Genomic DNA, 26,663 nt, shown 5'->3' with positions numbered 1-26,663 from the left:
GTGTGTGTGGGGGGGGGGGGGGGGGGGGGGGGGGGGGGGGGGAGAATGCATGGACATAAACGGGTGTATGAGAGGAAAACGGGGAATGAGGGAAAGAAAGTGTGCATATTTATGTGGTTGCTGTAAGCGCGTGTGAAAAAAGGGGTGAGGGAGAGGGAGATGAATTGCATTGTGCTCTGTAGTGTTGAGGAGGAGAGGGGATTGAGGTTGGAGACTCGAGATAGCGACTGGGGATCAACTCATTCAGAGCTTCAAATGGCTTTGAGAAAACCAATCAAACCAGCATACACTCCCTCCATGTCTCGCTCGCACAGCCCCCTCTCTCTGGGTCTCATTCACTCACACACTCGGCCGTACGTACACAACATCTTCAGTGGGGTGGAGTTCACTGCGCTATTGATCTGCCTGCATGTGGCTGTGATTAACTTGAATGCAACACACACACACACACACACACACGCACACACACACACACACACATACTGATTAACTTGAATGCAACACACACACACACACACACACACACACACACACACACACATTCATACCTACAGACAGTGATTGCTGGTTTTGAAATCTCATCTATCTGGCTCATAGCTAGATGACTGATATAGAACTGTCAGTAAGCCACTTAAACAGCTAATGCTTCAACACACACACACACACACACACACACACACACACACACACACACACATTCACACTCGATTGGCTTAAAGGTGGCACATTCAGGGGTAATTTATCAACAATGTGTTGGCCGTGGATGTGACCTGACAGGAACATGCAACTCGCCTGACTGTAGTCACAGTCACCGGCCGAAGCACCAAGTTAAAGGAATACTTCACCTCCCAAATCATCATTTGCGTATCAATCACTCCCCCGTGTTACGTTAAAATTCATGAAGAAAACGTTGTTTTTCTTGCACGCCTCAGTGGTGAACAAAGAATCTAAAACTAGAGAAAGTTCTGGATGAATTGAAGTCCGGGGTCTGCGTATATCAAAACAGTCATTTACAAACCAACTCAACCCAACTCGTGCAGTACAGCTCAGCTCTCATTTATCCAGTCGTATGCTCAGTTACTTCCCAGACAGACAGCCCTTTCCTTTTTTTTTTTTTAAGATTATAGATTAGATTATAGATTATAGTGTGAAAGGGGGAAAGAGAATGCGAGAGGATGATATGCAGCAAAGGGCCGAGGATGGAGTTGAAGCCGTGGCTGCTGCAGCAAGGACACAGACTTTGTACACGGGGCAGCCACTCTACCAGGTGAGCTTGTGGCACCCCGAGACAGCCCTTTCCAACAGGGAATTGTACGAAAAGTTAAACTTATTCTGGCTTAAGCCAGATTGCATTAACAAAAAATGTAATTTTACCTCGCTGAACGCAGGAGCTGCTGGTCTGTCATTCAGTCACTCAGATAGTTTGTGTTATTGTGTGACTTTGGTGTTTTAATTAGTTTTGGATTCTCAAAAGTCACACAGTAACAACAAACAGACTGATCAAAGCAGTAGCAGATCAACAGCTCCTATATTCAGCAATGTTAAATCATTGTTTTTTGTCATTGGAGTCTGGCTCGAGAAAAGATAAGTTTAACTTTTAGCTCAATTCCCTGTCTTTACTAAAGATACGACTGAATAAATGAGATGTTGATTACGCTGCACAGGTTATGTGAGAGTTTGTAAATGGGTGTTTTGATTGAGTTTTGCTTTTTGTTAAACATGGACCCCTTTTTCCTCATTTCATCAAATACTTTCTCTGTTTTTTGGATTCATTTTTCACTGGATACATGTGAGAAAAACAACATTCTCTTCACAAATTCAGATTAGTTGCTGAGACACAATTGTACTTTTGGGGGGTATGGTAAGTATTCCTTTAAGAAAACAACAACAACACAAGGGACTGCAATGGGGTATCTAAAATCCAATTTGAATAAGATGTCCTTATGTGAATATCACATGCTTTTAAACCCTGTGTAGCAGTTTTTAATAGCATGACTCTGGATTTTACAACTCTGAGAAGTTATCCTGGCAGTAGACATTAAATCCTCAATGCCAACAACTGTGATTGTTGTGTGTTGCAATGATCTGAAGTATGTTTGTAGGCTATTATTAGTTTGTATTGTTTTCCCCCTCATGTCAACAGTAGTCCACTTTACAGTTAAGACCAATGCAGTATTGTTACATCACTTGCCAAAAATGTCAATGCATGAAAACATGTCTTCGACTGAAATTAGAGGATCCAGCCAGTAAATGTGTCATTGTCTTGTCAGCGTAGGTCTTTTGTTACCAGCTACCCAATTGAAACAAAAAAATACACTTTTGTTTTAAATTTGAATTTACTTTTCTGTCACTTTTCAAATGTGAACATTTCTTTGTTAAACCAGACAGGAAAACAACTCATCTGGGAATAACAAACACATTTCATGAAGGAATTCCACAAATATCCTCGTTAGACAGATTTACAATTTGTAACCCAGTTTTGGGTAGAGGAGTACTTCAGCTACTCCGGTTGACAACCCCTCCCGCACCACACGACGGATAGGATTAAAAGGCTTGTTTTTTGCTCACACATTTAGAACACTTTGAACCAGTTACTCTGCCTCACGCCTTTTCTCACCTGTCAATCAAATTCATGTTAATGATCGCACTTCATTTTTAACTGTCGCATAGCTGTCTTCCAGCCCTAAGCTGTTTCCATGACCTGCGGCTGACAATGCTTCGCTTCTCCCACGACAAGTAGGCTGCAGTCCCAAAGCAACTTATTATTCACACCGAAATACTATTCCGATGCTATCAGGTAGCTTTAAAAGGTTACTTATCGTACATTGAAGAACCATATCTATGTTTTAATAGCTATAACACCCCACCCTTGTCACACTAATGACCAATCAGATCAGACAGAAATAAAAGTTTTTGTATCTCTGAAGTAAAGACACTTTCATACTAAGGAGCATCCCAGCACAGCTCTCTCTCTTACTTTGTCTCTGTATAACATGCGCTTTTCTATCTCTGCAGGAGCTCCAGTTTGAACGCCTGACCAGGGAACTTGAGGCTGAGCGTCAGATTGTCGCCACCCAGCTGGAGAGATGCAAGCTGGGATCAGAGGCAGGCAGCATGAGCAGCATTAGGTAACATGCAAACCCTGTTTTTCTGTCTGTGTGTTGGGGTGTATTAGGCAACATACACTGTCCCTACCCTTTGTGTGTGGTGGTTGACTTATAATGCGTGTGTCTTTAAGCACTGAGAGGTAAAAGATACATTGTGTGTGTATGTGTGTATGTGGGCTCATATTAGAAATGCAGAAATGTGTACATGTAGGTGTGCATCTTAGGTTTATATGTATGTGAGTCTGCGCCCCCCCCACCACCACCAACACCACACAAGTGTATGTGCAAACCTGGAGCATGATGGAATGCTTCCTGTGTCCTTCATGACACTAACGCTGACTGCACCATTATATGCCCTCACCAAACACACACACACACACACACACACACACACACATGCACGCACACACACCCTGAGTGTTTTCTCCTCAGATCTTTGGAGTGATGCTACTGGAAAAGAACAGTGTTCCCCCTGCTGTGAGGTGCATTTTTCAGCTGGATGGATTAGGACAACACTGAGGTTGCAGGCAAAATCACACACACACGGAAAACTACATTCATACACAAGTACACACACGGCGATGGTGTTACATGGGGTAAAATAACACTTTGCGTATAGTAGGCTGAGAGTAAAGCTCACCACAGGCTCAGACACACGACATAACGATGTGAGAATATGATAACGCTCTTCACAAACACATGCCGCACTGACACATCACGATGGCTGCTGAGGGCTTGATACAACATCAACATAAGCTTTGGCAACATTTCTGATGGTGCGACATGACACACCTTCTCCCACACATATGCAGGCTCATGAAAAGTCCTCTTAGAGTATTTTGCTTTGCAACAGAGACTGCGGTCAAGTGTTGCACTTCCTGCAACGCCTTTCATCATTTTAAAGTATCAATTAGCATATTAGCCACAGCCCGGAAACCCTTCAAAATACTTAATTATGTTCCCTGTTTATAAATCTGACCTTTCTGTTGCCAAAATAATTTTCAGATGAGAGAAAGAGAGCTCTCAGCAGAAAGAGGGAGTAAAGATGAAGGAAGGGTGGATGGAGGAGAGGAGATGTATGCTACTAGCATGCTAATTTTGGATTTTATGCTAACAGCTCAAACCTTGAGCTTAATATCTGCCCCTCTTCCTCGCTAAATCACTGTCCCCTCACATTCTCCTTCATACCGGCTTTGCCTCCTTGTAAATAAAAATCCTGAGGAAAAGTAAAGTTTGGCAGAAAGTTTTTAGGGGGTTGTGTGTGTGTGTGTGTGTGTGTGTGTGTATGCTGAGGTTTGTGCGTGTGTGTGTGCATGTGTAGGTTTTGTGTTTGCATGAATTTCGCTGTGATGTCAAAGAGTCAGGTTCATAGAAATTCAGCATCCCTCTGACTCCCTCAGGCAGCTTATTGCATAAGTACACAACCCTGAGGGGGGGCAGGGAAAGGGAGCACATGGGGGGAAAAAAAAAAGACACTTTTGAACTTTCCCAGTTCATACTCTGTGCTCCAGCTGAGCCTCAGATGAGAATTTTTGGGAAAAGTTTAAAGGCTCTTTCCCAGGCATGTGTTGAAGTTCCAGTATTTGTTAATATACTGGGATAGTGATTTAAAAATAACCCAAGCAACATCAAAGACAAAGTTTTGGACATTTATAAGTGCAGATAATTATTAGTAAAGTCAACTCATACCCCTTTTCTACTAACATGGACCTGCTTCTGTTCTGATTTCTGCACCTAATTTGGAGCCGTTCAGAGCACTTCCAGTAAAAAATTAATTAGTTTGGAACTCAATAAATTTATTACCAGTTAGAGCCAAAAAATAACAGGTTGTACTTGACCTGAAGTGCGAACTGTGACAACACCAGTGGGTGTGTCATATTCTTAAGGTTGGAAAGAGAGGATGGAGAAGGTTACAATAGGGAGGTAAAGTGAGAAATCATTGGAAAAAAAGACAGGGCGTTCCCACAAACTTATTTATTGTGGCAGCGCACCATGATAGCAGAATCTGCTCCCACATATTAATTTTCTATTTTTTGGAGCTGGACTGTTTATTAGGAGTCCTATTGGAAGTTCCTGGTTGGTCACCTCTGCAGCAGCCGTTCTTTGCATCCATCAATCTGGTCTGGTCAGTTCTGAATGCATCAAGATCAATAATCAATAATCTACACTATGATTCAATCTCAAAACACTGCTTAGGAAAAAAGAACTCATGGGGAACTCTGTCTGCACTCTATTCCTATACCAACAGAAGTCTACAAATCTGGGGTGAAGACACAAACTGATACAAATAAACACACAAAAATAAATAATTGATTAGATACAAATACATGCAAAGCTAAATAATTATTATTGTTAGGCTTAAATCTATTATGCTGTGTGTTAAATAATAATGAGAGAATGCAAATGCCCACAATCATGTGACACTGTTCTTATTTTCTTACTATAATACTAACCCAAAAACGCAGTCACCATTTTTTTTTTTTTTTTTTAACTTTTTGCAGAAAGAGACATATAAGACCCATAAAATAGATAGTTTAGTTTTTTTTGTTGGGATTTCTGGTATATGCTGGATGTCTGCCGTTTCAGGTCCACTGACTGTTATGTAGGGATATTAAACATATAATGTTATCATGTAAATACTCCAGCGCCTCCTAAATCATATCACTTTTTTCCCAGTCCTTGTTCTGTCTCCCTCCTCACCTCTCTAGTCTTGTATTTTGAGTGTATTCCTTTACCAGAGAAGAGACAAAACGCACAATAAAACAAAGTTAAAGCTGAATTTGAAGTTTTATTCATAGATATTGCAATAATAAAGTTATCATGAATTCTTTTGGCCACAATAATTGTGCAGTGAAAATGTGATATAAGTCAGCCCTACTTTGATGTATAAAATTATATTTGGTTTACTTTTGTCCATACATCTGCTTAAGTTTTACTATTTTTGGGGGCAATGATTGTAAACTAAGATGATTTTGTTATTTGTTAAAATAGTTTGCTTCAAACAAACTACATGAGACTTAAAAGTCTACACTTCAAGTCAGCGTTATCTTTTAGAATCAGCCATCCATATATTTATGTATCTGCATTGATTTTTCTGAGATTTGAGCTCATCTTTCACACTTACTCTTGACTCTATGATTTGTTTGGCTTATTAGCCCAATGTCAAGCTGTCATATTTCACATATATTAATTCTGTGATTTTGACAGGTCTGTCAATATCTTTTAAATGAGGCAGCTAAAAAAGCGTAAGAATTGAGACCCTGTCTCGATTGAGCCATAGATAGCCTGTCTGGACCTACTTGAATATGTTAGAAACTCTTCTGAAAAGAGCTTCATCTTCCACTTGAACCAACATATGATCTGTCACTTTCTTATATGTACAATCATTTATGCTAATTTTCCTCACTGGCCACCTCAAGCGAACCTTTCCCGTCCTCAGCATATGTTAAAAGTCTGTGAAAGAAACACTTCACTGTGGTTTTATCTGAACTCATGCTTCTGTTTGGGTGCATTTGCTTTAAGCTTGTGAGAATATCTGCTTGTGCATCATGCCAGCAATAGCCTGTCTGCTGTCAAGTCTGCTGTCTCATAGTTGCATCATCTTATGATTATCACATCAGATATAGAGGATTGGCTTAGCTAAGCCTTTTGTCTGCTGACAGCTCTCTATATGCCACAGAGTCCACATCCATCCCTGTGCGCCCTCAAATTTGTCAATGCGTGTCAACCAAAACGTGTGAAGTGCATTTGTCTTCCTTTTTGAGCTCATGCATACGCACATGTGACAACCCACCTCTGAGTTTGCCCATTTTTATTTTTCAGTTCATTTTGATTGACACTATCCTTTCTGCATATTCCAACAGAGCCTGTTTGTTTTATTTTATTTATTTATTTTCCCAAGACTAAGTATAGATATTAGTGTCTGCAATACAACTATGAATGATCAGAGAGAGTCTGATGCTATTCAAAGAGACAGTGCTAACCTTTCCCATGGTCTCCAACATCACCACTCATTTTCCTCTCCTTCATCAGTGTGTCAGTGACAGGCAGGAGCTAAATATAGAGCGTCGGGGCCGGCTCTGAGTGAATAGGTGTTATAATAAAGCACAAGGTAAAAATGAAGAAAGCAGAGACGATAGTTGGAGGAAAAAGGTAGACAGTTAAATAGACAGGCTAACACTAGGGGTCTTTTGTATATTCTATATAGTATTTTTTTGACATTTCAAGAAAAACTCTCCTTTCATGATGATCTATATTCTTTTTAAATGTGTTTCCTGTGGGCTTTAAGCTGCAGCCACCATATTTACTCAGCAGTGGGTCCATTACTCTGTTAGAAGCCTGTCAGGGTGAAAGCCAACTTACAAGCACAAGCTACCTGGTACCCTGTAGTTTTGTGTGTGTCTGTGTGTCATTTTTCCAGATGTGTGGGCTTTTTCATCTACCCTCTGTTTGTGACTTTGTATTGCACATGCTTGGAGCAAGCGCTGTGTTTGTGTTTGCGTGTCTATGTGTGTTCTTGGCAGCCGCTGCGAGCCTGCGTGTCCTTAGTTGCGTTCCGCTCGATAAAGCAATTCAGGCATCTCCACGGACTCCTCCTCAGAGCTGAGGACCCTAAAAAAATGCCTGACTGTGGTGCAGAAAACCCAGGGCATTACTGACTAACATCTGTTCACACTGTGAACCGTTGGCATGCGACACAACACTTTACAGGAAGGAAACACACGCTGGCACACGTACACATTCACACGCAAACACGTAGTATCCAAACACCATGCCGAGTCTCATTTATCATTTTTCTGACATTAGTGGTAAGTGGCAACCAGTGGGAAACATTTGCTCCATGCTGTCTTTTCTGCCTGACTTGCTGTGCAGCTCAGGCCTTCAGTGCTCTTTTTAAAGAGGTACACCATTGAATTTATGCTTGATGTATTTCAATTAGTATTCATCTATTTTTCACCATTACAGAGGTGCCAAAACAAACAGTGATGGAGCACCAGATGATGCACAGTTAAGAAAAGGAGCTGACATCATAGAGTGGAATTAGGTTGGTTTTGCCCATCTGGTCTGGTGTTTAAGGTTAAACTGCTTTGATGTAATGCAAACCAGCTGATCTGGCATTTGTCAGTATGACTGCTCTTGGCAAATTAAAAATTAGCCTCCATTGGCAACCAGTGCTAAATCCTACTTGCATTGCATTCGAAATAAGCCATATGAAAATGTGATGCACATGTTTCTATGTTTGTTTATTAAAGACGAATGCACACACTAATGTCTGGCAGGCTTTATGCTATATACTGCCGAACTGAGCAGCGGCAACATGGTAAGAGAAAATGGAAGAGCTGCACACATTGTGTTTGTTTAATAGAAAGTTCATGTGGTTTTTTGGGGTTTGACAAGACATGACAAAGTTACTCTATCAGGGAAACTAAATCTGAGCCAATATGGCAGTGTGCACCAATATGGCAATGAGGAATTGGAAGGGATGCCCTTAATGGCCTTGAGCAGCATGGTGTTTTGAGCTGAACTTTCATCAGATGCCCTGTTTGTATTTTTTTCTGTCACTCGCTTTGATGAGCATCACAGTTGACAATTAATGTCTGACTTATCAAGTTTAACTGAGTAATTATGAATACGAAACCTCTTTATTTTAATACAAAAACATAACGAAGTAGCAACTAGCTGGAGGGAGATTGTAGGGGAGCTGATGATTTCTGATAAATGACCAGCGCTTGTAACAAGTTAGGCTACTTCCTCTTAGCTCGACTGTATGTAATTTCCATTCAAAGCCTCAAACTTTTTTAATATAAATAGAAAAGATAACAAGTAGATGGTTATGTCTACAGTCTTGTTTTCAGGGCACAGCTGATATTTCAGGCCAACATGACATAACAGAAGTGTGTATTTAATGAATTCAGTGTGGAGAGAGAGCTCCAATGTTGTGTGAACATGATTTTCTGACTCTCGTTTGCTGCTGGGACGTGATGTCATTATATTTCACTTTGGAGCAGCTGCTAAGTGTGACACCTAGTGATAGATTTTGGTATACCGGTCTAGCCTTAATATCAAACAGGTTTGAAAAGTTTTGCACCGGCCTAGCTCTATTATAGAGGTAATGTAATCTTTCTTTGAAATGTAAATAATTCCCCCTACATGAGTAGCTGCATATGTAGAGGCAGGTAATTTCATTACAGAAATCAAAAATCAAATCAAGATCAAGGTCAAAAATGGGAGAGGTCGACACAGATATATGAGGTTCTGAGTTTTGGATTGCATAGAGGAAAAGTGTGAAACTTTAACAATAACAGTTCTCTATACACTGCTATTCTGAAAGTTCCTGGATGTTTAATTATTGGGGTTAGAAGTAATTTGATCATGTTACTAAGTGAAACCAGAACTGTGCAAGGCCAAAACACTGGAATTACTTTTACTGATTTGCTCCAGCTTTAAAACAAAAAAAGCCACAGTCAGTTGCTGCTCTCATCTACTCCATTACAACACACTCTGGTAAAACATTCGTTTTGAACTTTGTGCTGGTATTTCAGCGCCCATATCACAGCTGTTTTTCATGGACAATGAAATAAATCATCCAAAAGTGCAATTCTTAATGCAGAAATTGTTTCAGAGGCCAGCAGATTGCAGAACGGGTGTTTCACATGTGCATCACCAGTGTGTTCTTTCGCAGTTCAGTGAGACGTAAGGCAGATAAATGTACAACTCCTTGACAGATTCAGATCATTTAAGGTCCTACGGCTGCTGTCTGCCTTGCAGTGACCTTGTTGGGCATTCTGGGACACAGTATGGGTACATTAAAGCACTGCCTGTGAACTGTTGAAGAAATAATGTGAAGCTGGCTACTAAGCTAATCGTGACTCGGGGCAATACTGTAGATTATCAAGGCCGTATATGAGATGACACGTAAGCGTATGGATTCACTGGCTAAATTTAATTGTGTTGTTCTCATATTCCACTGGCTACTAACAGATATAGTACCAGCTTTGGTGCCTTGTGGCTAGTGTTAGTCAGTATTTGTGCACGTATGATGTGATAAATGACGAAATGTAGATCTTGCAGCAATCAGTTATGCTTTAGAACAAATAATGCACAGTGAGAAAGAGACAGAGAGCATTTGTTGTAAAGCCATGTTATTAAAGAAACAGGGAGTAGCAGCAAGTCCATTATGATCCGCCAATTATTTTAAAGCAGAAAGGTCATGTCAGATAATAAGAATCCAAGCCGAGGCAGGCAGCCCCTCAGTTGGTATGCAGATGACAAGAGAAGTTGAGCGAAACAAATGTGACCTCTAAATGAGTGTTTTGTTGTGCTTAATGGAATTGTTAGCGTTTAGTGGAGAGAGATGAGAGTATCAGTGCTGGGGGCGGGAGGAACGCAATGCCGAAAGAGAGAGTGAGGGAAAGAGAGACAGAGAGAGAGAGAGAGAGAGAAAGGAAGGACAGAGAGAGAGAGGAGGAAAGAGACAAAGGGGATAGATGGGCTAATAAATAGCTTTCATTACCCTGTGGCAGCCACAGAATAGGTTCATTGATTTATTATTTTTCATTTTTTTCCCCTGTTATCTCTCACTCTGTCTTTTGCTTGTTCTCATTGTCTCATTTTCTCTCACGTTTGTCTTTCTCTTGCTCTACACGTCTATCTCACTATCCTCTCCTCATGTTTTACAAATATTTTTTTACTTTGTGGTATTGTCACTGTGCTCCTGAACTGAACTTGTGTATACACTGCAGTTCAGTGCAGTATAGGGATGTCAGTTTGAGTTAAATTGGCTTTCAATAGGCTGACATTTACGTACCAGTAAGTCGTTAATTTTTAAGAAGAAAAAAAACAGAAAAAAAACAAGAGGCCTATTTTTTTAGTCAAGCGCTCAGTGAGCTTTAGTGCTGCGTTTCAAAGCAAGATCCATTTAGAGTTGGTGAAATTTATTGAAATGTTTTTGTGATGTAAATGTCTTAACTTTTACTTTACTTTCTGTTGGCTTTGCTGACAGACAGCTGGCAATGTTGACATGTGGAAACATGCCCACTGCCCAGCAACCTCGGGTGGTATCTAACGTCAGCTGGCTGGGGTGGCCTTCACAGACTGTATATAAAGATGGATGGTGTATCCCCACTTATCCCCGATTTGTTTATGTGAAGACAAAATCTCCGTGATACTGATGACGTCACAGTGGCAGAAAACATTATGCCCAACCTCAGGCCTCACCCAGGTTGCCTAGTAAGTAAGTCACTCCATTTTGACCACAAAACCCTTTTAGCATTGCTTTAGCAAGCTGGGGACGTGTTGCTATGTTTACATAGCAACACTGTTTGGTCAGGACAGCGTTATAGTGGTTAGCGCCAAATCAACGGTGTCGCTAGCTAGCCAGCTTCTCCTCCTTTATTCACTAATAAATTCACAAATTTCTGCACCTGAGTTGGAAGAAATAAATGCCGTTTTGCAGAGCCTTGCTCCATTTTGTACCCCAAATGCAAGCTTATGCACAAGCATGGGCATCTGCACTAGTGTATTCATGCATGCACCTGTAAGAATACAAACATACACGCACACGCAAGAGTGCCAGATGCGGTGCTGTTTTCACAAATATATTTTCCCCATTTAATATCTGGTGGTCATGGAAGCTCCTATCAAAAAAGAAAATGCTGATACAAGGACATTGGTAGAGTGTGTCCAAATTGTTTTTATTTGGCTGTTTGTGTGCCCAACCAGTGTGTACCTAACATCAAGTCAATATATTGAACAGACACACAGATAGAGAGACAAAAGTGTGTGTGTGATCGAGTGAGTGAAAGAGCGAGCGAGTGAGAGGGAGGCAGAGTGAGGTGTAAAGTTCATGTCCTGAGGCTGTAACAGCTTTCTGTTTGTTGTTCAGACTTCACATCTGCCCAAAGACCTCTGGGGTAGGTCAGAGAGAGGTAAAGCCTGAGTGTCCAAGAGAGTGTGTGTGTATGTGTGTGCATGTGCTCTGAGAGTGAGAGAGGGAGTAAGATAGAAAGAGAGAGAGAACAAAAGCAATGAGTCACCACACACATGCTTGCCCTGCTGTGCGTTGCTGCCCAGTCCCAGGACTATTTATTCTAATCAAGCTGTGACATTTAGTTCCACACCAGCAGGGACCAGTTCCGCTCTTTGTGCGAGCACATCCACACACATCCCCACACATTTCCTCACCCTGCACCAACACTTCTCTCGGGGGGGGGGGGGCACACATACTAGACTATAAAGTTGTCCTACCCTGAGGAGGAGACATCCACACCACTGGTAGCTTAGTCTTCACACACTGTAGAGTTGATCACAGCAGCTAATATACCCCAGACGCATGGCGAGTGCCAGAAACATTATGGAAAAAGTCCCCTTCTTGTCTGCCATTGAATTTTTTCCTCTCTGTTCTCCTCTTTTTCTGCTATTTTCTCCTCCATTAGTTTGCTTTCTGTCCTAATCTTCTTATCTTGCCACTTTGATATCAGTGTTTTAACAAGACCAATAATCTTAACGCTATACACAATGTACGTTTTGGCTCACACATTATAATATTTTAACAAAAACTGGGAATTTTGAAGGGTCACTACCTGTATTTACAAGAAACTAGACTCTTTTTGAGACTATTTCTATACCTGCCCTTGGTGGAAAAAAATATCACGCCACACTCCCTTTAAGAAATGAGCCATAATAACTTTTTTTTTTAATGTCTGCAAAAACACATTACTCTAGATGTGTGCCTTTTTACAAAGTCAAAGGCGTAACATGTTGAGTGTTTTTGGCATTACTATAATCTATAATGAAACTGTATTTGCATACAAATTTAACATTTTGGTTTTAGTCACCTCAACATGCTACGAGACTCCCTTGGTTACCTGCACTAATTTAGTGGGAGAGGACTGTGGGAAAGAAAGGCGATGGATTAAAAACAAATAAATGAATGCAAAATACAAAATCAAGATTTCTCAGTAAAGAAAGTGCTCAGATACACACTGAATACAAGTACGATCATTGTTCACTTCACAACTCCACCAGTTTCTCCTCTTTGTAGTCCAAGACAAGCGAGACTTCCTCATGCTCTTGTGTCTCCTCAGTGTTTATGTCACTGTCTGCCTGGTTTGCTGTTCCCTGCTTGGTGCTGGAGAGGGTGCAGCTATTGGTTGTTGTTCACATAGTTGAACTTCAGTATTTTCTATAAGCCGAGACTAAAACCTTCTAACATTTAATATTATTTTGGCATTTGGCAACATCAATATGAGAAAAAAGACTGGCCTAAATGAGCTCAGGCTGTTTTCTGACCAATTTACACCAAATGATCGAGATCACAGGAGGCTGCCGCAACTTTTTAAAACCGCAATGATGTTATTACTACTTTGGGAATTTGTCTGCAGCAGAGAAATCGCTTGAAAAGTTGTTTAGTCAAATCAACATAAGGCTGATAGGAATGTCATTACTTATACTTTTAAAAAAGTCAGGGGATGACCTAAAAGCCTTCACCCTCTGGATACAATGAATGTTTGTACAAAGCGATAGTTGAAATATTTCACTCTGGACCAAAGTGGTTGACCAAGCAATAGACTTCTATTTTGAGATTTTTTTCTGTGCTTAAAGTTGGCCTCAGTGTCCTTTTAAATGACCCAATTAAAGGGCGGTTTGAATTAAATCTTTCAACATTTTTCCTCATGCTCCACAGTATAAACTCAGTATTTTCTAATCATTTTTGCACTACAGCGTTGCGTCACATTAGTGTGAAGCCTAACAGACATGCGTTTGGTGATTTCTGTTTTAATGCTGGATTTAATTTATTGGACAGGTCCATCACATTCGGACAGCTTTTAGACTTCATCATGCCGTTATCATTTTACAGCTTTGCCCGTGCTCTCTTTCTGTCTCTGACCACCCTCCTGTTTTTGCCACGGCTAAAATACTATCCAATTACATTCCTTTATCTCACTATACCCCACTCTCGTCTCCTGCGTTGGGTGATAATAGAGGGATCCATCACACCATTAGCTGCAGGCGGTTTTATAAGCTCAGCAAAATGCTGCGTAGAGAGAACTCAAATTATAGGCCCGCTGCATTATACCTTAAAATACGCCTTGTGTTTGGGCCTGTGTATGTGTGTGTCTGTGTGAGTGATGATGATACCGCGAGTCATGCCCCCCCCCCCGTTAATGACTGATGATGCATTTCCAAGAGGAGGGGAGAAAAATGGTGGCAGGTGGCAACATCTCTCACACTGCTGTCATCCCCACTGTCTATCTTTCTGTCTGCCTCTCTCCGTGTTGTTTCATCTCTCCCTCTATCTGTCTGTCTTTGCTCTTAAATTACATCTTGGCTTTTCGCATTTCAGTCAGTGCATTCTCTTTCTTCACATGAAACATTTTCCTGTATGTGGAGAAACCCTATCTGTGGCTTTGTGCTCGCTTAAAAAGACTTGATAGCTTTGCTTACCAGCCAGGTTAGCTGTTATGTAAACTGTTCAGTTCAGTTTCCAACGTAACGTTTTCCCCGCTGGCCCCTTAGGGCAGTAGATCAGAGTTTTTCTGCTCCCTTGTTTATTTTGCCTGGGCTGACAGCCAAAAAATGGAAATAACTTAAAATAACTTTTTTTTCCACCATAATTTTGGTGATTTGTTATACATAATAGGTACATCAAGGACGTTCCCTTTAGATTTGGTTGTTTTCCTTTAGTTATTGATATGAAATGTTCATGTAAAACCGCACAAAACATAAGAAAGTCACTTTTTTCATTTCATTATAAATGTCATTTATATTTATTTTTGACAGAAAAGGGTTTAGTGTAGCATTTAAGTGTGAGCTCAGTTGCAAATAATAATAAAAGTCTTGTGTTAATAAATGAAGGGATTCTGTCCACAGAAATGCTAAAGGGCTTTTCATTTTAAGTGGAAAAAGGAAGTGTTGAGTTTGAAAAAATATATATATAAATATTCATAGCTGGGACATATTTACAGACAGACATTAAAAAAAGTGCAGTGTTGCTGTGGAACAATGGAGTAGAAGTGCCGCTGGGTCTTTGGTGATCACATACAGGTGCTCTTTGGATACTTCAGGTGTAGTGCGCTTATTCCATCTTGTGAAGGGATCATTGCGTGGGGGGAATATGGCCTAAGTAAATCTCAAGATTCTGAAGGAGACTTGTATGTGATTACAGTTTGACTATAAACAGACCATTTACACTGCCTATTTTTGCTCGAATGTACAAGTCATATAGTAAAAAAAATAAAAGTGATGCGCCGAATCTCTGGATGAGCTGCAGCAGAGCCCACACTGCTCACACTGGCTGTGTGGCTGTTAACAAATGAAAAGCTTGATGCCTCTTGACGTCTCTTGGTTGCGTGTCTTAAATGATGACATTGCTCACGTCCCAGACTCTTGATACGTTGTCTGGGCCAGTGACTGACCAGTAAGCTTGCCCAGTATAAACTCTTACTGGCCTCAGGCCATTGGTTATGTTGAACTCTGGTTTAGTTAAAGACAATCAGACTTAATAAAATTCAAAACCTTTTAACTGATGCTGTTGATTGAAAATTGTATCTTTCTCTCAGCATTCTCAGTCAAAGTTCAGAGTCAGCTAAAGAACAACACTTCAAGCACAGGGAGGGATTTAGGGATTGATTGTTGCTCAGGGACACTTTGGTATAGTCAATGTATGCCAAGTTTACGAAGAGCTTAAATCACGCTTGTCCAGTTGATTGCTGATCTCTTGAAAAGTAGCCAGAAGAGTGGATGCTGTGCTACTACTAAGTGTCTAGCACGGAGAAACAGTCTGTGAAAACCAAATGGGATGCTACTTGTATTTGCACATTTTAGGTTTTTTATTGTAGCATTGTAACAGGAATTTTGATTTTTGAGGTTCATCTTCATTGTATTAAACACAGGCTGCTGTTTGATTTCAATACCTCACCATTTACTTCAGCTTATTTATTAAAAAGGGAATGGTATTATATTGCTACTATTGCTATATACACTAATGCTTTTTTAATTTGTTAACGGTCTGTGTGATTGTGGAACAGAACTTCTTCATTTTGTAAAAATATGTGTGAGGGATATCTGTATTTTGCATAGACAGATATTGAGATTGTACATCTATGACTGATCTATTACTTCATACGCTGTTGGCCACTATGTACTCTATTAGGCCATTTTGTTGCTTCTTTCTAATATGTCTTATCATATCTCTCCTGTTTGAAAATTTCCCTCATTTATTCCAGCTGTAGATGTAAAGGCGGACAGATAGGCCCTGTTTACTCCTGTAGGAGTTAGCAGCTGGCGACTCCATGTCAGTGGCAAGGAGACGGAGGACTGCAGGGCCAACAGAAGAAGCGTGTGTGCGTGCATGTGCATGTGTATATCCATGCACCCGTGTGCATGTGTGTGTCCCCATGCTGAGGGAAATCGAGGGTGTTTGGTTCATTAAACATGCAAATGCATGCTTATCTTCCCCCAACACCAGATAGTGGTGAGAATAGATAAGAACCAACCAAATGATGCCAGAGAGGCAGACAGAGAGAGAGAGAGAGAGAGAGAGAGTGATGGAAAGAAACTGAGAGAGAAACACTGAGACAAAACACAGACAGAGAGAGATAAAAAAAAAAAGAGACAGAGCAAGAAAGAGACTGGTTCCAAAAAGCAAGGTGCAGAGAAAGAACAGAGGGAAGCAGGCAAGAAGCAAAGAGAGACAGAAGAGAAATGAGCTTATTAACAAATGCTGTGGAAGGTAATGTCTACCCAGAGCTTATATGATAGGACACCTGATGGCTATTTGAACACATGTGTTCTCTGTTTTTCTTTGTTTTAGACATCAATGGCCATAATAGTCATCCATGATCATATTTTCCCGAGTGTGTATTGTGGGTTTATTCATGTAACTCATCCATCAGCTGTTCATCACACAGCTCTGATCACATTTGAGCAAAATGTGGAAATGTGATGCATCTCACTGCTGCTTTTGGCAATTCTAAATAACAGTGATTGGTTCAGGGGAGCGCTGTAATTACAGGTCAAAACAAGGTGATAAATATGACACTGATTGGCTGTGAGGGATACTTTCTTGACATGTTTGTTGTAGCCTTGTTAGTCCAAGGAACAATGAGTGTTCTTGCTAGTCCACATCTTTCATTCTGATGTGTTTGTGGCTGATCTGGTATGAAGGGGCTCCACTTTCTGCTGAAGTTACCCCGAACTCATCACGTAAAACTTTTAGTGTGTATGTGCATCATTTGGTTGGGCACTCCTTTTGACTTTGGCGCTTGTAATTATTCTGAGGGAGAATGTGTGTGTCAGTGTCGGTAGTTATTAGTATGCATTTATGTGGGATTATGGTCTCTGCTTTGCTGTCAATTCAACAGGAATGGCTGAAAAAAAGGCGTGTGCGCATTCATCCATACAGAGGCGCTGAGATGTTTTGTTGACCACACACTCAGACAGCTCGACAGGCTATTACGGTGCTTTTTAATATGCAGCGTTTGTGTGTGTGTGTGTGTGTGTAAGAGCAGGATCACGCATGTGTGACGCCCTGCCTGCCCGCCTCTCTGTCTGCCTCCTTGTAGGCATGTATTTCTCTGTGTTTGAGTGTGTGTGGTGACAGTGTGAGAAAAGGTTTCCATTTAACAGGATTAAAGTAAGCCGGTTTCAAGAAATGCCAACTGTAATTCATAACAGTTATGGTAAAAGACACAGTGATCACAGTGGAGATGCATTACAGAAAAAAATAGGTGATTACTTGCAGTGTATTACACATGGTTCTGTTATAGTCAGAAATATACATCTACTGGGATCAGCAAATAAGAACATCTTTGAAAATTAAAGTATTCCTGTTTAGTATATTTCTACCTACAATGTTAAATCCTAAGTGATATCTTGAAACCTTATCTACCTATTAGTTCTCGGACTTCTGGGGCCCTATGCAGAAACATTGTGAGAATACTTTTAGAAAGCTCCTAATTTAGCCTAAAAAATTCTATTCCGAGCTTAGCAATGATTTAGGAAAGCGCTCTGATATAGTTCTGATATATATCTTTTTTTAGTCTTTTAACAAATGTGATTGGTTGTCACAGACAAGCCCATTTGTGAGCCTGCAAAGTTTGGAAACTTAGGGTAAAGTATATAACTATATCATATGACATTGTGAAAGTGATGTCATTGTTAGTGCTCTGATGGTTTAGCCAGACTCCAGTCATCACTACTGCACTGTTACATTATTTCAGTTGCGAGATATCTTAGTGTTGTGCTCACTTTATTTTTGGAATTGTATCATTCTTGTGTTCGGTGGGTGATGTAAACACATCTCTCATAAGATAAACCACGAACATTATCCCTGCATGATTTAATCTGTAGCACTTCCTTAACTCACGATCATCTACTGTTTTTAGAATATTTGTATTACCTTTTGCCTTTCCATCATTTTCTCCGGTGCTTAAGAAACTCTTAAGCCTCTTAAAAGTCCCCCCTTACTCGGAGGCTTTGTAAATATGGACCCTGGAGTTTTACGGAATATAATATGATGGTTGATAGAAGGCTGTACTCATGCGCTGTCTGTATGCATGCATGAATATAACTGACGTGAGCATGAATCAGTATTTTGTGTATAACCCACATAACAAGGAAGTCTGCGATCACATGGCCAATGCACTGATGGGAGAAAGAGAAGGAAGTAGTCTATGTAAGGATGTAGGTTGGGTTGGTGGATGAGACACAAAACACAGGAATTTCCCACAGGAGACCAGTGTTTGAATCTGTGTGAAACCAAGTAAACTTTGAGATATTTTAAGGTATGTCTTCAACATGTTTCTTTTCCTGTACCTTACCTATGTAGCTTTTCTTACCTGAGCCTAAAGACGCCCACCACGTTGCTTTTCCTAAACCTAACCAAGTAGGGTCCTACTTGCTTAAACCTAATCTATGCAACTTTACATTTTATAAGTAATGCCATTCATAAAGATCTAGCTCATTAGATATCATAAAAACATTGTATGTACATTTTTGTAAGATATCATGTGAATCATTGCATGAGGATGTGATGTTTTTAGACAAGAGAAATTTGGGGATTTGATACATCTTCCTGAACCATTTCTTCATGTCTTTTCATATTCACTTTGTTGCATAAAACCAACATAAAAACAAGAAATAAAAAAAAGGGACTTTGGCCATATGTTGGGAGGAAATGAAGAGAACAATTCGAGCAAGTTGTAATACTCCACTGACACCTACAACTTTTTCTTCAAGTGAACCATCTCTTTTACATTTACTGGATATCTAGATCCAGTACTGCAGCTGATGTTGTTAATGGTAATACCCAAAGACTTGGAGAGACTAAGAGAGGAAAATGATTGAGAAAGTGAGAGAGAAAGAAAAGAGATGATAGAAGTGAGGGACTGAAGCGAATAAGGTAATAGATAATTTAGGTAATAGATAAAGAGTTTATGTAGGTAGAGATGTTCTTAAATAATGTATAGGGGAAAATGACAAGCTGGAAGCAGAGGCACCAGTAATGAAGGTGCTTGTCCCAGTGAATATGCACATGGCCATTAACATGTAGGGTGTGGAAACATGGCTGCTTTTAAGTTCTTGTCCTCTTACTGATGTCTCAGAAGAGTTTGGGCTAAAGGGCCTCAGAAAGCTCTGTATGTATGTGAAAGAGGGAAAGACGGTGCAACTGAGAGGGCAAGCGAGAGTGAAGGAATATGAGTGCATTTGTCCTCTGGAGGCATCATACCCTGAGGCAAAGGAATCAACGCCTGGAGCGGTTTGAGGAGAAGATTTTATAGTGCAGGCTATGTGGGTGATAGGTTGTCTGTGTGCATGTGCACGCAGGACAGGTTGTTTTGGTGTCTTTGTGTGTGCGCACATTTGTGACCGCCTCTTCTCTTCACAAAGCCAAAGTTTTTTAGTTTAACTTTGTGAACCACACCAACACTTTGTCATTAAATCGTTCCAACAGTGTGAAGAGGACAAAAATCGACCAAAAAGACAAACTGTCTGTTTAGATTCCAAGCCTTTATTCTGCATCGTTACCTCTGGCGCCTACATGAATACTAAAGCCTTCAGCAGTTTGAGAGCAACAAAAAGACAAATGATTGATTGGACTCATTCATTGAAACAGAAAGTAGTGCATGCACTGTACTGTGCTATGCTGCACAAAATATCATATTCCCAGAAAGACTTCATAGAAGATTTAGATTAACATAATAAAGCTAGCAAGTTTATTTCCTGTGGGCCAGGGGTTGGGTGTGGGGGCAGAACCCTCCCAAGAGCCGTAACTGGATGCTGTGATTACACTTTTCATTGTGACTTTTATCACCTGCTCTGGATGCTCCCAAATCGATTTTTGTTTGCATTGTAACCCAATGAGTCAGTCAGTATCCTGGGTGGTGAGAGTCACTCGATGATTTAAAAGTGACATAATCTGGATTAATTTCTTTAGAGAGTCATAGTCTTCAGGTTTCAACAGCAAACCAAATGAATTGGGGAGCAGCATGGTAAATGTGAAATACCATGTGAATGTAGCTTGTTCTTATTTTTACCAGGAAAAAACATAATGGGCGGAGTCACCATGATACCACCCATTGGTTTGTGGACTCCTGTTTTCAAGCCTTCAGTGTTGAATTCTATACATTGTCATCTTGGATTCTTTTGGAGCTAGAAGTGACCATATTTGGACAAGGGGAAGGAGATAACCCAGGACACCTGGTGCATAATATGTAGACGTGATTGGCACTGACCAAGTTGGGATAAGAATGTGTTGGCTTTTGTTATGTTACCTAGCCAATGTCTTTGTGGTAGCAATGGACGGCCATGCTGTTAAATATGCATAACTTATAGCCTTAATAACATTGTAATGGGTGGGTTATATACAAATTCACTATACATAATTCACCCCCTGTGCATTTGTTACCAAAAGAGTTTTTGTACCAGGGTATAAACATGTTTATTTCTGTTTAAAGGCCTGCTATCTCATGGCTATAGCTTCAGTGTGCTGAGGTTGGCATCTGCTCTGAGGTTCTAGCCCTCAGGTGCCTCTCCTGGCTATTTTCCACACAAAAAGAGCCTGTTTCTGTACTGTCCCCTTTTGATGAGATGAAGCAAGATAAAACGAGCACAGAGAAAGTGACTGTAGTACAAAATTATGAAGTCAGTTTCATAGAGGGAGATGCAGTGAAACACTCCAAGTGTTTCTGTTTTCTTGTTTTGATACATACTGCAGGAATGCCCCAAAGTTTTTAAAATCAGTGGTGAAAACTTACTCCTAATAATCAGGAGAGGACATGAAGGGGTCTTGATAACTTAAAAAGGAGTCATGTAGGCATCCTCTTCAAGAGTACTATGAGGCTTTGTTAGTATCTCTCATAAAAAGCAAGCTCAGAATCATAAATATACACAGCGTATTGCATCAACACCAAATCAAGACATGAAAACACACATCGCAGAGGTGTTTGGATGGGAGGCCCTATTTTTGGCATAGCTAATTAAAGCGATATTTAACTGTTTTAAAACATGTCAGAAAGTGTCAGTCTCTGTCATACCTGCATTGTGAAAGGTGAGGTTATTTATTTTCCTTAGGTACCTCAATCATTAACACATTTTCCTTGTTATATTTATCCCATTCTCTCAATGTCAGCATTTTTTCAAAGAGAAAAAAATACTTCTTCATATGGTAGATTGTGGATCTAGGCTGCAATAACAATGTGTAGATGTACTTTTGCTTGTTTGAAAATGTATTCAAGACATTTAGTGTTGTCACCATGAAAGACAGCTGTGGAATGAACATCTTCTCCCTTAATGAAACATCACAATGAAATGGTAAAATAACCAAACGCTGATTTGCTGCAATCAATATACTGTATGGCAAGCTGTAGGCTCAAGATTTACCCATGGTTGCTTCTATGCTTTCATGCGTGAAGAAAAAATTACTTTCTGCTCTCACATTTAATGGCCATAATTCTAGAAATTAGATTGGATTTCTGGTTAAAGAGTGAGTGTAAAATCATTGAAAGGTCATGCTTTCTCTATTTTTGTGTGTGTGTTTGGTGGGGGGGTTAAGACCAGCTTAAGATCACCTTTGGTTGTCAGTGTCGGTAGTGTGTGTACATGTGTGCTTTTCTCATTAAATCTGAGAAAACAAGCTGGGGAATGACAAGAAAAAACAAATAATAACCTACACACTGTCATTTTTGCTTGTACCAGCACCTTATTTTATGCAGTCACTGAATCAAATCCGAACATCTTTTTTGTGCCTCTGTTTTTTCAAGATGTTAGCAAATGTTGACTTTTACACATTTGGTGCCTATGACAACAGCCTGCAAAATGATAAGAATTAACAACTTTGAAATGCTAGCGGGGTACAAAAAAAGAGAGACGGTAAAATTACTCGCAAGTTAACTGCACGGTGTTAGCCAGATGGCCCGTGTGTGTGTGTGTGTGTGTGTGTGTGTGTGTGTGTGTGTGTGTGTGCGTGTGCGTGTGTGTGTGCGTGTGTGTGTGTATGTATGTGTGTATGTGTGTGTGTTTGCGCTCTAGGTCCTAGATGGATGCTGTTGAGTCCTTGCGGACCAGACATGGTGATATATTGGTGATAGCCAGACCAGTCAGCTCCTCTCCTCACCAGTTAATTAAAGCCTCAGCCCTAGGGCGCCCCTGTCAGATCACATCATTCCCATTAATCAATCAAGTACATGTACATACATTCCCACATACTGTATGTATAATTTACAGTGTCACACCTATACTCACCTACACCATGTAATGTGTGTAGAGCATGAGCATTATTCATTTTAAAGAGGCCATGCACTCTTGTGGAGCATTAGCTATCTACAGCATTAATTACAGTAGAAGAATGTGAGAACGATGAGTGACAGGTCCGACAAGGCATTAGTATACAGTACATGAGAACATTATTGTTTTCAGACATAACTTGTCTGACTATGTGGGGATGGTTTGAATGAGAATTGTTCGAAGAAAATGATTAAATGCATCCCAGGAGCTCGCTATTGTGAGGAGTACAATATGTCCACTTACAGCCTCTTTAAATTCAAACAAATGGCACACTGAGAGAGTGAATCAGCCAGAAAAGTAGTTCTTGAAATAATGTTGGTTGGCAGAGTTGTGCTAAGTGACCAGAAGAAACTCCCCATCAAGCTTAGTACCAAACATGCATGCAAAGCTGTGTGTGCTCTGTAACAAGATTTGTCTCCATTCCAATGTAAATTACTGGTCAGGAGGCAAAAATGAAGATGTTTCTTGTACGTTTGTTCATCACGCTGACCTATTACAAGTTTACACAGCAGTTAGTGTTATCAAACGTTCTCTTTGCTAACATTTGCTCCCGCTTCCTCCAATATGACATGTTGAATTTTGCACTTAATTTGAGTTAAGTCTTGTAATTTTCTCCGCGTGTGCTTGTGTTTTTTATTATAACCATCAAGTGGTCTATCCTGAATCATGAATATTGACAGTACGAAGCTCATGTTGAGCCATTATGCTGATCACACAGTCAAGCAGCGACAGTTCCTATGTGGTGTAAGATTACAAGTGTGTGTATGGGAAGCCACAGAATATTGGTAATTGGTCTCATGGGGGCCTCAAAGAGAGAGACAGTGTAAGGAGAATAACCTCACCCCCCCCTTCCTGCATGTTCACACACACACATACTGTACACACATACACACACACACTAATATATCCCTCCACTGGAGTGGAAGCTGCTGAGAATGACTCGGTGACTCCCACTAAATCATTGGTTAGATTATCCTCCGGGGGATGAGTGATTTAGACCGTTGACTGCCTCAGCCCCCAAAGCTCTGAGATGTCCTATCCACCCATGACATCACACTACTGCCTTTGAGTGTGTGTGTGTGTCTGTATCTTATTGACATGTGTGTAAGAGTTTCACAGTGCCTGACGGGCTGTAGGAGATTACAATTTATTTAGCAGACAAGATACAGACGGTGGGAGGATTTTGCTTGTTGTCTAAAAGAAATATGACTCTGGCAATCACTTATACACACGCATAAGAACAGGACGTACCTCCTTCCACTCAACTCAAGGAACAAATATGTGTATATGCAAATGGGAATGGAAAAGTGGAATTGCCAAAAGATAAAACGCTTTCACTGGGAAGCTGAAAAAAAAAGTTATGAAAGCGTTCCGTCACTTCATGAAAATGATATGTCAAAAAGAAGTGGCAAACCAATGCCTTTTGTTTGACAGCCTGAAATGTTGGATCACAAAGCAACAGAAGATTTAAAGGGAAACATTGGAATATATGATAGGAAACAAACCCGGCATAAGTCTGTGATTCATTTCGGAGAGCGCATTCCACTTTGTAGAAATCATGACTAGTTTTAAAAATGTTAGGATGATTGACTGCGCACTTTTCAGATCTCAGTTAGTGCCAGTGACGGATCTACATGTTGAATCAATCATCACAGGGTGAGGCCAAACTGTTTCTGACTGTGGGCCAGAAACACTTGACGGATTATGATTGCTGTTCTGGCCAAGTGTTTTCACCTTTGACCTCTGTAATTTCTCTTAATCCCATGCTGTTTGTCCAATAATTAGCTCTATCAGTAATGCAGTGGTGTGTGTGCTTACTGGGATTGACATCACAGGGAATTTTAGTATTTGTTTTTTCATCTGCTCATCTCGTGCTGGACACGTTTAAAAATGCACAACTAAAAACTCTACAAACGATTTATATGACGGCAATTTAAAAGTCCCCACTACCCTTTCTATAGGGATCAAGACACAGCCTTGGTGGTATTTTTACCTCCTTTGTTGTTGTTTTGTGTCTCTCTATATTTGTTTTGTGATTTTGTGTCCCTTTGTGAAATGTTGTGTTTGGTCACGTGTCTCATAGTTTTTTTTTTTTTTTTTTTTTTTTTTTTACCACTTTTAGTAGTTATTTTTGTTCCTGTTTGCATCTTTTTGGAGGTCTTTTTGAGTCTCTTCCTGCTGCCTCTTCAAGGCAAATATATCACACTGTTGTGTCATGGTTCTGTAAAAAACGTGCGATTGCTGAATGGGCGGACAAAGTTGTCTTGCCTTTGAACTGCCACTGGAGATAATAACAGCACTGAAATGGTGTCTGTATGACATGACGTGTTATGTGTGTGATTATGTTATGTGTTATGTCTGTGATTTAAAAAGCATGCAGCAGGGGTTAGTGGCTCTGCCCGGTAGGCCCGCTCAGTGGTCTATCCATGATTACAGCAGCCACTGTGCTATAGAAGTACTGTTGATTTATTTTCCGGGAGCTACTGTTTTCTGAATTCATTGAGAGTTTTTGTGGGCCAGCAGTGTGCTGATACATCATCTGTCCTTTTGACTTTAATTTGCTGGTGTACTTAGCAGCCTGTGGTATTATTATTCATATGTAAATTGGTATTGTTATGCTAATATAACGGCTACTTTGTCACATGTGATTATGGCTCAGTCAAGGGGGCCTTAATGGAGCCAACAGTGCATGCCTTTCAATTAATATTGCAGATGGGTTTGTTAAATTGTTATTTTTGTTTTACATCAGTGTGTAAGTATTGAAAAAATTACATACCATGTAGTACACAAATAGAAAAAAAACCAAAATATGTTTAACAAGGAAAGGTATGAGAGGAAAGCCCATCTATTCCTGGTGTATGGATACTCGGTGTAGCAGCCTCCAGCTCGTATACGGTTACTTTATTTACCACTGTGCAGTTTATTAACTCAGTGCTAAACTGCCTGCTGTGTACATGCATACAATACATATTTCCCTTTATATGGCTCCTGGGTCTTTGTGTGATCTACAAAGCAAAATATAAGGTCTCTAAATACTGCATTAAAAAAAGCTTTATGCACAAACCAGCAGCACTATAAACCAGCTCTTGTATACAGTCTTCTCATTGCATCAAATGTTAAATTATTCTAGTTTAAAATATGTAGATCTAGCAAATATGATTAATAGGATTAATACGTCAGAATGAACTTTCTGCATCTGTAGCTCAATGAGTTAGCAATAAAACAGTATCATGTTGTTTGCTATTGATTGACTTAATTGAAAAGTTAAACTTTTATTCTAACATTTCATAATGTGTGCAGTAGAGCTTTTAATCTCCAGTTCAATGATATGTCATAACAGTCCTGCTGCAGTGAGGCTTGTTAGATGAGTATTAATATTAGACAGCCCCTGTATGTGTGGAGCACAATAATGCAGGGCACACCCTGTGTCAGGCCACCCGTCCCTGGTGAATTATGCATGGAGGTATTCTGTCATTATCTGTGCCAGTGCAAAACGGTGATAGCCCACCTATCATAATAACTATAATAGCTTGGTGATTTAGACACACACAGCAGATGTTCCTAAGCTGAAATGGTGCAATCAGCAGTCACTGCTCATGGTGGAAACCCACATTTTTGTACATGCGTACACACAAGTAACTATATGAATGTGTGTGTTTCTCATACACATTACACATTTAAGATGCATGCACACATGTTCTTCATCTAGCAGGGGGCTTTTCCTAAGATATTTCTGTCGCTGGCATGGGCACATTATGAGACGATTGGCAC

The 26,663-nt window shown here is 40.2% G+C and overlaps 1 protein-coding gene across 1 annotated transcript in view; it reads left to right on the top strand.

The window, feature by feature from the left end:
* The window catches only part of ctnnd2a (catenin (cadherin-associated protein), delta 2a), a 302,877-nt gene that overhangs the window by 96,824 nt on the left and 179,390 nt on the right, over positions 1 to 26,663 (top strand). Inside the window, 1 exon segment of the mRNA XM_042510566.1 lies at positions 3,016 to 3,128. Coding sequence (XP_042366500.1) covers positions 3,016 to 3,128 — 113 coding nt within the window.

Source organism: Plectropomus leopardus, chromosome 21 (assembly GCF_008729295.1).
Source record: "Plectropomus leopardus isolate mb chromosome 21, YSFRI_Pleo_2.0, whole genome shotgun sequence".
Lineage (NCBI taxonomy): Eukaryota > Metazoa > Chordata > Actinopteri > Perciformes > Serranidae > Plectropomus > Plectropomus leopardus.
The sequence above is the reverse complement of the archived record's forward strand: the minus strand, read 5'-3'. Positions and strand labels throughout refer to the sequence as shown.